The sequence below is a fragment of the Mauremys mutica genome, chromosome 4 (genome assembly GCF_020497125.1).
Source record: "Mauremys mutica isolate MM-2020 ecotype Southern chromosome 4, ASM2049712v1, whole genome shotgun sequence".
Lineage (NCBI taxonomy): Eukaryota > Metazoa > Chordata > Testudines > Geoemydidae > Mauremys > Mauremys mutica.
The window spans coordinates 116,902,634-116,915,308 of NC_059075.1; the positions used below are offsets into that span (position 1 = coordinate 116,902,634).

At 45.0% G+C, this 12,675-nt stretch overlaps 1 protein-coding gene across 1 annotated transcript in view; it reads left to right on the forward strand.

Annotated features, from left to right (window-relative positions):
• LOC123368732 (NACHT, LRR and PYD domains-containing protein 3-like) overlaps window positions 1-12,675 on the forward strand; it is a 111,125-nt gene that overhangs the window by 33,363 nt on the left and 65,087 nt on the right. Inside the window, exons 5-6 of the mRNA XM_045013792.1 lie at window positions 6,823-6,861; window positions 7,656-9,378. Coding sequence (XP_044869727.1) covers window positions 6,823-6,861; window positions 7,656-9,378 — 1,762 coding nt within the window. The remainder of the gene's footprint in view (window positions 1-6,822; window positions 6,862-7,655; window positions 9,379-12,675) is intronic.

A 12,675-nucleotide genomic window follows, 5' to 3' on the forward strand; every position in this document is an offset into this window, starting at 1 on the left:
GATCTCCTGAGGTCTCTTCCAACCCTAATATTCTGATTCTAAAACATCTGCTCCTTTAATTATAGGGCTGAGAAAGCTTCCACACCACTTATCTGGGCTTGCAGTGAGACCCCTGCCAAAATTGGGGATGACTAAATGCAGCTGTTTCTTGTGTTTTTTTTAAAGAAGAAAAACACCACTTCATTAACATTTTTTGTTTTGTTCTTTGGTAGTTTGCTTCCAACCCTTTCAGATTGTTTTTTTTTAATAATAATACCCAGCTCTAATATAGGAGTTTTCATTTGCAGATCTCAGTGATCATATATCAAAAAGAAAGATTCTATGGGTATGTCTACACAGAAATGTAAGCCTAGAGTTAGTGAGTCTTGAGTCAGCTGACCCATGTCAGGGAACCCTGGCTTTGAGCATCTACACTGTATTTTCACCCTAGGTTAAGGATTTTTGGACCTGTGCTTGAACCTAGGGTTCTAGCCTCCACACTGTAGTGCACAGACATGAATCAAAGTAACCCTATCTCAGAATGCCTGGTGCCTCTCCCCTGCATCCCAGTGCCCACCATGTTTCCTATCTGTGAGGGTGCTATTACTGGGATTCAGCTGCCCATAAGGAGCACAACTGCATAATTAGCACCTTTGGTGGCTGTCTCAGTAGAATGACTGCAGTTTGTAAAGGCTTTATACTGAACTACCATCTAACCTGAGAGTTGGGCTCTGCACCTCTAGGCTGTGTCAGAGTGGTAGGAAAATGCCCATGTGCACTGTTCTGAGGATAATTAAGACGTCAGTCTCCAGGGCTGCCCAGCTAGTAACACGGAACTTTGCAATTCTTAATTTTAAAAAATGGACTTTTGAATTCAGCTGTTTCTGTTTTTTTTATTATTTTGTCTGTTTTGAAGGAAAGACACTATCACCCCACGCTGTTTGCTGCCTGCTACGGAGTGGTGCAATGTTTCCACCGGGTTGGGGTGCAGTGTGTTCCAGAACCCACCAGGGATTCCTTATCCCTGCCCCACTGCACCCCGGGAGGCCAGGATAAAGGATCCCTGGGAGTCTATGGGATGTTTTAGAGCTGGCTCCCACTCATTGCCCTCACAGTGCATGCTGCCCACACATCTCTAGAGATGTAACCCCAGGGAGGGCAGTAGGGGCCCAGAAGCAAGGGACAGAGAATAGAATGGGAGCAAGCAGCTGCCTTGCAGGGAGGGGGAGCAGCAGAGTTCCCAGCTCACCACAGCCAGGGGAGGGATGACTCTGAATATCCTGTCACCTGGGAGCTGTCTCCCACCTGTCAGCTTTGCTCCTGGCAAGCTCTGCACAGGAGCAAGGATGCACTAGGGGGGGACGCTAACACCATAGGAGTGTGATGGGGTGGACTAAGCTCAGAGGCCTGTGATAGGTTCAGTCACAGAGACCCCCTCGAGACTGTAACTCGATGTGCTGGGGATACAACTGAGAACAACCCCTCTGCCCAAAAATCCCTTCGCTCCCGTCCTGCTGAGTTAAGACACTCCAGTCAGCCTCACCACAGACCAAGAGGTTGGGCTATGCCCCCCTTCAGTTTACAGAGACTGAGATTCACTCAGTCCAGGGGCTTCTCAGTTAACAGGGACTTTCCCAGCATTCATTATTCAGTCTTTCTGGGAGCCTAACCCTCAAATAAATCCATTTTACTCTGTACAAAGCTTATACAGGGTAAATTTATAAATTGTCCGCCCTCTATAACACTGATAGAGAGATATGCACAGCTGTTTGGTCCTCAAGGTATTAATCACTTACTCTGGATTTATTAATAAACAAAAGTGATTTTATTAAGTATAAAAAGGAGGATTTAAGTGATTTCAAAGAATAACAGACAGAACATGGTAAGTCACAAAAGCATAATAAATCATAAATGCAAGGCTAACTTAATATTCGAAGGATCTAGTTACAGCTACTAACTTCTCACCCTAGCTGTTATCTCAGGTACAATTATTTTCAGACCAAAGCTGTAGTTTATGGCCTGGGTCAAGCAATCACTCAGAACCCAGTAATTACAGTCCTTCGTTCCAATTGCTTTCAAATATCTCTTTGGGGTGGAGAGGCCATCTCTTGAGACAGATGAAGAACAGATTGGGGTATGTGGCTTCCAGGGCCTTTTATAGTCTCTCTCGTGGGTGGAAACCCCTTTGTTCTTCTGTGCAAAATCACAGCAACAAGATGAAGTTTGTAGACACATGGGCAAGTCACATGTCCATGAATGATTGAGCTATTTGCAGGCCAATGCCATTGTTTACATGCTGGTTTGAACGTTCCCAGGAAAGTTCAGATATCTCCCAAAGTTCATTGTTAGTTAAGTATCAGGGGATAGCTGTGTTAGTCTGTATCCAGAAAAACCAACAAGGAGTCCCTATTCAAGCCCAAATTCTTCTGAGTACCCATCACCTACTCCAGGACAGGCCCAACAACGAAAATAACAGAACACCACTGGCCATCACATACAGTTCCCAGCTAAAATCTCTCCAGCACATCATCAGTGATCCACAACCTATCCTGGAAAATGATCCCTCACTCTCAGACCTTGGGAGGCAGGCCAGTCCTCACTTACAGACAGCCCCCCAACCTGAAGCAAATACTCACCAGCAACTACACACTACACCACAGAAAAAGTAATCCAGGATCCAATCCCTGTAACAAACCTTGTTGCCTACTCTGTCCCCATATCTACTCTAGGGACACCATCAGACGACCTAACCACATCAGCCACACCATCAGGGACTCATTCACCTGCACATCTACTAATGTGATATATGCCATCATGTGCCAGCAATGCCCCTCTGCCATGTACTTTGGCCAAACCGGACAGTCTCTACGTAAAAGAATAAATGGACACAAATCAGACATCAGGAACAGTAACATACAAAGGCCAGTAGGAGAACACTTCAATCTTCCTGGACATTCTATAACAAATTTAAAAGTAGCCATACTTGAACAAAAAAAACTTCAGAAACAGACTTCGAAGAGAAATTGCAGAACTAAAATTCATTTGCAAATTTAATACCATTAATTTGGGCTTGAATAGGGACTGGGAGTGGCTGGCTCACTACAAAAGCAACTTTACCTCTCCTGGAATTGACTCCTCCTCAATTATTGGGCGTGAACTACATCTACTCTGATTGAATTGGCCCTGTCAGCACTGGTTCTCCACTTATGAGGTAACTCCTTCTCTTCATGTGTCAATATAATAATGCCTGCATCTGTAATTTTCACTCTATGCATCAGAAGAAGTGGGGTTTTACCCACAAAAGCTTATGCCCAAATACATCTGTTAGTCTTTAACAATAACAACAAGGCATCTGGGGGCATCTTAGTTAAGTACTTCCAGTTACTTGAATAGTCCCTTCACAATATGTTGGCCAAACCTTCCTTATGTGTTCCCCACAACAAACATTTCAAATACAAGCATAGAGCCAACTCTCATAACTTCAGATATAAAAAAGATGCATGCATACAAATAGGATGAATATATTCAGTAGATCCTAACCTTTGCAAAGATATGTTCCATGGCATATTTAGCATAAAGCATATTCCAGTTTTGTCATTTATATTCATCAGCATATTTTCATAAAGCATATGTAGTGCAATGTCACAGGCCCCTGCTACTCTTGTCCCAGGAAAGGAGCAGTAGAAGAGTCCTCCAAGCAGCCTAGAGTGACTGCAGGGGAAGCAGCCAATTAGGGCCCAGGAAGACCATATAAAAGAAGCTGCAAAACCAGAGACAGGCAGTTTCTTGCTGGAGCCAGAGGAGTTCAAATTGTGCTCCTGGCTGGCCAAACTGCAGCACCATGGACAGCTCGTTGCGGGCAGGGACTGAGGGAGCAAGAAAGAGCTCCTGGCTGGCTGCTGGGCCTGAACATAGAAGAGCCCTGAGCTAAGGGTGAAGCACTGGTGAAGGATGGGGCTGAGGGGAAATGACCTAGGGAACTGAAAGCAGCTTAGTTAAAGGAACACAGCAGTGTGTGGCCACTATTCTTAGGGTCCCTAGCCTGGGACTCAGAGTGGTGGGCTGGCCTGGGTGCCCCCCATAGGCCACTGGGAAAGTGGCCTACAGATGGACAGCAATAACCTCCCAGAAGGGGATCTGAACTACTTCGTGGCCCAGCTGGAGAGCTGGGGCCAGAAGGGACCAGAGAGGATGAATCCATTGTCATCAGGGAAGAAGCCCTTGGGCTATGGCCTGATACCAGGGTGTGACGTTAGGAGTGTAAAATAATATTTCTTTGGAAGGTGACAGGGGCAGAAAGAGTGAACTAACTCACAGACTGACCTGACCCATGGCCAAACTTTAGAAACTGTTTAGGAAAATATGTAAACGAATAGAGCTTTTAAATGCAAGTCTACATTGTTAGAGATAGAAGGGTAGGTGTTTGCTCAGTTCTTGTGATATAAGCAAGCAAGTCTTGTCTATTAGTATAGCTTTGATTCAAAGATCAAAAAAGGAATATCAGTATTTAAGATGACACTTGAGGGAAATAGTATTATTGTCTATATCTCTCTTTGAAGGTTGTGGTAACCTGTATCTGAACTGTTTAATGGATAAATTACCCTGTGCTAATTGCCAGGATATTTAGGAGAAGGGAAGGGAAGCCGATTGTTTTATCAGACCAAAAGGCTGCTGGAAATGTATAAGAACCTTGGGACACAATCTTTCTTCATCTCAGATCTGCTTTGGGTTTCAAGAGGGGGAAACCTTAAGCCACAAAGATTGAGATCCCCAGTCATTGACTGGAGCCACCCTAAATATGGACATTGGACTATAACCTATAGACTATTTCTAAAAGGACTTTTGGCAACTACGAGCTCATCTCTGCTATTTATCTGAACCTCAAGAATTGAATTCAAGTCTGTATGTATATTGATCTTTTAACCAACTCTCTCTCTCTTTTCTTTTCTAATACATTTTAGCTTAGTTAATAAGAATTGGCTATAAGCGTGTATTTTGGGTAAGATCTAAGTTATCATTTGACCTGGGTCTGGGGCTGATCCTTTGGAGTTGGAAGAATCTTTTCTTTTATATGATGAGATAAGATTTTCAGTAATCATCATCATATCTGACAGGTGTGTCTGGATGGAGGCCTGAGGCTGGGTACTTTAAGGGAATTGTGTTGTTTGGACTTCTGAGTACCCAGTGAGGTACTACAGAAGCTGTTTTGTTCTGGTTTGGTAAATCTAAGTATTGGAATATCCACCAGCATTTGGGGTTTGCCTGCCTCGTTTTGTTTGCAGTTCACTCTAAGTGAGTGACCTCAACTGGCTCCCACAGGCAGCATTGTCACACTAGGACTGAGACTGTTTAAAGACTGAAGATGCACCCAAACAGAAGGAACACTTGTTAGAGGTGGGTGCCACACCATTACAAGGAGGCTGCGGAGAAGGTTTTTGGCTGATTCCCACTTGCCACTCTGACAGTGCCACAGCTGGGGCATCCCTGCACAAGCAGGCCCAGGGGACCTGAGAGCAAGGGTCAGAGAGCACAGTGGGAACAAGCAACTGCCATGCAGCAAGGAGGAGCTGGAGCTGCCACTCAGGGGCGGCTCTAAGAATCTGGCCACCCCAAGTAGGGCGGCACGCCGCAAGGGGCGCGCTGCCAGGCGCCGGTCCCGCGGCTCCTGGTGTCCTCTTGCAGACGTGACTGCGGAGGGGCCGCTGGTCCCGCAGCTCCGGTGGAGCTTCCGCAGTCATGCCTGCGGGAGGCCCACCGGAGCCGCGGGACCAATGGACCCTCCGCAGTCATGCCTGCAGGAGGTCCACCAGAGCCGCGGGACCAGCAGACCCTCTGCAGTCATGTCTGCGGGAGGTCCGCTGTCCCGCTGCTCCGGTGGACCTCACGCAGGCATGACTGCAGAAGGTCCGCCTGAGCCGCCTGCCGCCCTGCCGGCAAAATAAGTGCGCGCGTGGGGTCTAGAGCCGGCCCTGCTGCCACCACAGAAGGAGGCTGTAGGGAAATTTTGGGGGCTGACTTCCACAACAGTGCTTGCAGCCCAGCCACCCCTACACATGCACCCCAGAGGGGCTGGAGAAAGGGCCAGAGAGCAGAATAGGGACCAAGCAGCTGTCCTGCAGGGACGGGGAGCAACAGGGCTCCCGGCTCAGCATGGCCAGGAGAGAGATGACTCCGAACATCCCAGTGGCTTGGAGCTGCCTCCCACCTGACAACTTTGCTCCTTGGTTCAGGGAAGCTCTGTGCAGCAGAGAGGAGGTGGCAGAGCAGGAGCTGCTGCCACTGCGAGAGGAGCAGGAACAGGGATCGTGTTTGGCCAGGCAGTACTGGTCCTTCCAGCTGTTGGTCTGGCTGCCTACAGCGCTGCTCCTCTGCCCCCAGGATCTCTGGGATACACCCAGAGGGCTTCTAAGACCCAAGTCAAGCCAGAGCTATGTGCACACAGGAAAGCAATAGGGCTTGGATCCTAGGTCCCAGCTTAACATGGGCTCACATCCTCCAGACCTGCAGGGTCCTGGGACCCTAGATCTTGGCCCTAGGTTAGCACAATTGTTGCATAGCACACAAGGGGTTAGACTTGTGCCCAGGCTTACACTGTTGTGTAGACATACTTGAAGGTGGCTACTCTAGTGGTTTAAAAGAAAAGGAGTATTGCTTCTGATGGCCATTTTCAACAGGTCACTGAACTAGTGTCTCCAAAGAAAGTCTCTCTGCCTGCCTCAGCTGCGGATTTTCTAGGGAGCTTATTACTGCAGAGAACCATGTATGAATGATTTGTCCCAATGTCCTGAACTGCGTGACACTGATTTTTGTTACACTAACATTCATGTGAAATTTCTCTTTCAGCTTTGGGTCCTCAGCAAACATCTGAAAGATCAGTAAATGGTATGTGACATTCCAATAAAGAATTGCATTGCGTAATTACCAGTGATTACCAGTGTTAGGATAGATCAGCCAGTCATTTGGTTTACTAGTAGAAATAATAAGTAACACCTCAGGAGTGTAAACTTATCAGATCACACAGGTTATGCAGGGTTGGATGGGAGATGAGGAAACGAATGGGGAGATCTCCAGGAAAGAATCAGGTGCTGCAGAACATGGTGCTGGTGAGGAGGTGGAGCTCTTGTCTCAGAGGCAGAAATAAACCAGTGCAGCAGCATGATGCTGGAAGACACTCTCCTGCTAGGGACGCCATCTTTTAAATGAGGCAAAATAACTAGAGGTCAACATCTGTAGTCCCTGTAGGTGCTATGGCACTTTTTGAAACCTCGGGGCCCTGCACAAATTTTAGGTTCTATTTAGTTATATTCTTTGCACCTAAATTCCCATTATTGTTTCCATTATATTTGTCATTCTCCATCCCTTCATGCCCTACTTTGTTACAGAGTTTCATTGTGCACTGTTAATATCTGACAGGTTTCACCCTAGAGGTGGCTGCATTTCAGTAACTGGTGAAGTGATTCTTATGTATATGCACAGAAGGTCTGAGCCTACACTTCTCTCACATCACTGATTTCAATGGGACCACTGATGTGAGTAAGGACTAGGACCATAGTTAATTTATTTGGGGACACTTTACGATGCAAGGGGCACTACAGACTTACAGTACCAGTATTACTGTTTAAATAGCTTTTTTGTAACATTACAATAATATCTAATACTTCTTGTCACTAACTCAGCTTACACCGTGAAGTACAGAGAACATATAAAAAATGAATACAGTGCAATAAAAGACATGAACGCTCGTCTTGGAGAGAATGTGAAGCTAAACAGCAGATACACAAAGTTGATCATTACAAATGAACATCGTCATGAAATGCAGAGAGAACATGAAATAATGGCCCTGGGACGGAGACATGCAGAGATCATGACTGAGCACGCTACTCCTATCACCATAGGCGATTTATTTGAATCTGATGATGATGGACAGTCACCACAAATTGTCGTGCTGCAGGGAGCTGCAGGGATTGGAAAAACCCTGACCGCAAAAAAGATCATGTTGGACTGGGCAAATGAAGAACTGTATCAGAGCAGGTTTGATTATGTTTTCTACATAAATTGCCGGGAAATTAACTTTGACAGAGAGCAGAGAAGTGTGGAAGATTTGATTTTAGGAAATTGTCCTGATCATAATGCACCAACTAAAGAGATTCTGATGACTCCAGAAAAACTCCTGTTCATAATTGATGGTTTTGATGAACTGAGATTTTCCTTTAATCAACCAACAAGTAATCTGTGCTCTGATCCCTGTGAGAAGCAGTCAGTGGAAATCATACTGAGCAGTTTATTTAGGAAAAAAGTGCTTCTCAAATCTTACTTACTAATTACTACAAGACCTATTGCCCTGGAGAAACTTGGGCGGTGTCTGAAAGATGAACGTTATGCAGAGATCTTGGGATTTTCTGAAAATGAGAGAAAAGAATATTTCTACAAGTTCTTTGAGAAGGAAGAACAAGCAAGCAAAGCTTTTAACTTTGTAAGAGACAATGAAATGCTGTTCACCATGTGCTTTGTCCCCATTGCGTGTTGGATCATCTGTACGGTTCTGAAACAGCAGATGGAAGCAGGTGAAGATCTTGCACAAACTTCCACTACAATCACTGGAGTCTACATGCTCTATCTCTTCAGTTTATTAGAGGGTCACAGCAGCAATTCAAAGCGATGTGTACAAGGTAACTTAAAGGAACTTAGCTCCTTGGCTGCAGATGGAATCTGGAGGAAGAATATACTGTTTGAGGAAGAAGATGTCAAGAAACATGGCTTAGATAAACCTGATTCCCTCTTTCTGAATGAGAACATGTTTCAAAAAGGCATTGGCTGTGAACGTGTTTACAGCTTCATTCACTTGAGTTTTCAAGAGTTTTTTGCAGCTTTGTTTTATGTGTTGGAGCAAGAAGAAACTGTGAAAAAGTCAGCAACTGCTATACAACCTGTGGAAAAATTGTTTGAAAAATGTGGAAAATCTAGGAATTATTTAATGTTAACAGTGCGATTCCTGTTTGGTCTCTTAAATAAAAAGAGAATGGAGGAGATGGAGAAAAATCTTAGCTGCAAATTTTCACCCAAAGTTAAAAATAATTTACTAACATGGGTTAAAGAAAAACCCTTTTCGTTGTTGTTCAACTATGATAAATTGCCTTCTGATAAGGAGACAATGTTTTTCTATCTGGATTATTTTTACTGTTTGTATGAAATTGAAGAAACTGAATTTGTGCAGAGTGCAATGAATCATTTCACTGAGCTAAAATTAACTCATCATACCTTTACCAAAATGGATCAAATTGTTCTTCAATTCTGTATAAAGAATTGCTGTAAACTGGAGTCAGTTTGTCTAGAGAACAGTACGTTTCTAACTGAAGACCTGAATGAAGATTCCCCAGGACCACGCGAGTGGCCACATCAGTGAGTGTTATCTGAGCTTTAAAAATACCTATGTAACTTCTTATTTTCTTAAAAATTTAAACATTGATTTCCACCACCCCCCGTAGGTTTTCATAGCTCAAATGGCCAAATAACCCACCATAAAAGTGACTAAATTTAGTGACAGACATTTAAGACTGGGAAGGACCATGCCCCATCCACCCCAAGCCTTAAAAGCATGGAAATAAGACTTTGAGAAAGACTTGTAGGTTTTAGAACAAATGTTGAAGGAAAGAACAGTTACACTCATGGAGGTGAACAGGAAAGGGGATGTTATACAACATCGGTTTATCAAAGGTACACCGTGCCAGACTACACTAATATTATTTTTGAGATAACTATTTTTATATAAGGGAAATACAGTAGATCTAATATATTTGGACTCCAGTTTAGAATTTGACATGGTACCACATGAGAAATGATTAATTGCATTAGAAAAGATGGGGATTAGTATAAGAATTGTATGGTGCATAAGGAACTGGCTAAAGAGGAGAGGACAATGGGTTATGCTGAAAGGTGAACTAATGGGCTGGAGGGAGGTTACTACTGGAGTTCCTTGAGGATCGGTCTTGGGACTGATCTTATTTAATATTTTCATTAATGTCCTTGGCACAAAGGCTGCATCTACACTTGGAACTAAGGGTGCAATTCCCAGCTCACATAGCTCTCATTGAGCTAGCGTGAGTATGTCTATATGAGCTGGGAATCAGACCTCTGTCTCCAAGCGTCGATGTAACCTGACTGTGCACGTACAAGCCTGAAAGGAAGATGTAGGTGTCTCATGACAGGGCCTGATGCTTCTGGGAGACATCTGACTCGTGTTGTTAGTGCTTGTTGAGTTTTTCACAATATATGTGAGGGCAAAGCCAAGAGACTCTCAGATGGCTTGGAGGGAGAGTGGAGTGACTTTTGTTTTGTTATGAACAGTGAGAAAGCTTCCTCTAATCAATAGTCGCCTTCATCACCAGGGGACCCAGAATCAGGAATGCCTTACCTTGTGCACATTTTGAAAGCAGAGCACAGGGCAGTTAAATGCAGAACTATTAACAGCATGCATTTGCAATTAGAGTTCAGTGCAAGTACATGGATCCTGAGACCATTGCCACAGCCATGCTCTGTGCATGGTCCCATGCTGAGGTCCTGGACTTCCCCTCTCTCTGGGCATAGGAGCATATTCAATCTCATCTCTGTAGTAGTTACCAGGATGCCAAAAGTTACCAGCAGCTAGTGCAGCAAATGGGAGAGAAGGATACTGCTGGGTTGAGTTCCAGAGACATGAATATGACAAAGCCAAAGAGTAGCAGCAGAAGTATAAAAGTACCAAGAATGAGGGCTCTGGTGATGTGCCAATGCATGTCCATACTATGAGGAGCTGAGCAAGATTTTTGCCTAAGGCCGAGATCCTGAACAGGAGGAGTACATACTTGGCAGATATGTGCTTTCTGGGGAACTGAGCTGTGCACTACACCAGGCCACCGCTTCCTTCAGCTTCCATTGGCCGGGAATGGCGAAATACTGCTATTGTGAGCTGTGAGTGGCCGTACCTGTGGATGCTAAGGTAAACAAAGCATCTTGTGGCCCGCCAGGGGCCTACCCTGAACAAGTCATGGCCCAAGGTTGAGAACCCCTGCACTACACAACCATGCACATTCATTGCATGCACCCCAACTTGTTTGTTCCCCTGGAAATTCTGAAAGTACCCAAGGTCCATTGCCAAGGGGTTGTGGGTGAAAATGGGATGGTTTGAAGTGTTGAGAGCTGAGTGGGGTTTGTTTGTTTTTTGTTTGAAAACCATAGTCTATGGAAACAGTCAATAGTAGTGCAAATAATAATAATTGTGTCTTTATCTTCCAATTCAGGGATATGACTCTCATTATTTTAAATACAAGTAGACTTAGTCACATGTGGTTTTGGTGATCCCATGATTAAAGGCAAAAGTTCTTAACTTATTAATTAAGAATAATTTATTAATAAAAAAGAAAAAAACAACAAAAACAAGCTGTAACGATGCTGGCTTTGGTGGGACCCAACTGTGAGTGCCAGTTCAAGACAAATTGCTTATAGCAGGGCAGTTACAGCCCAAGGCTGGGGTTCCTTTGCACACCAAGGCAAACCAAACCAGCCAAACAGAGAAGACTTCGGTTTTACCCACTGGCTAACCACAATTCACACAAGCAATTCCCTTAAACACTCCAGTTTCCCAGTACCATCACCACTGCCACTCATTATGGGAATGAATGGTTATGAAAACCAATACCCCAGTAAAAGAAAAAAGGTTCCACTCATCTGGGCCATGCCCATCCCAGTCAACTAGACAGTGTAGTTTTCCCTGGGCCCGACAAGAATCTAGAATCTGCCAAACCATGTTTTCTTCTTGGCCCTGAACTGTTATTGGTGGAGGAGGGGGAGCAGGTAGTGGTTATGTATAGTCACCTTGTCTAGGGCCTGATAGTCAATACATGGACACAAGCAGCCATATTTCTTCTTGACTAAAAAAGATTGGAGCACCTGCTGGGCATGTGAATGGGAAGACGAAACCCTTCTGAAGGTTCTCCCACAAATACAGGTGGAGAGCCCAATGTTTGGATTCGGAGAGGGCAGACATCCAATAGAATAGGGTCTTGGCTTCTGGCTGGAGATCAACTGGGGAATTATGAGTCTGATGTGGGGACAGGATGTCCACATTCCCCTTGTCAAAAACATTAGTCAAGTCACGGTATCTGTGGGAGATCTTGGCCACAGCAGGTGGGGCCATGCAGGACACTGAGGCTCTTGATGGTCCTCCTGCCTGCGGGTTAGGATCTTCCAGTGGATGACATGAATCACAGACTGCAACGGTGTGTTTCTAGGATCCTGGGGGGCAGGATAGCCAACAATGCCTGGAAATAAAATATAGGGTCCTCTTCTGTCAGTGAATGTGAGGGTCATGGGTGGTAAGCCAGGGCATACCTAGGATAATAGGAACATGAGGGGCCCACATTAATCCAAATTGTAGGGTTTCCTGATGCCCCCAGAGGGTGATAACTGTTACTGGCATGACATGGCAGGTTACAGGTCCTGAGGAGAAGAGAGACCCATCAACAGTCTCAACTAGCTTTGGAGGGTCCTTCCATAGGAATAAGGATACCTTGAGGCCCCCGAGGTTTGCCACCCCAGGCACGCGCTTGGCGTGCTGGTGCCTGGTGCCGCCCCTGCCTGCTGGGTATAGATGCTTGATATCTTTGTTCACTTGATATGTAAAAATGGGCCTTCATTGTCTTTGCCTGAAGATTGGGCTGG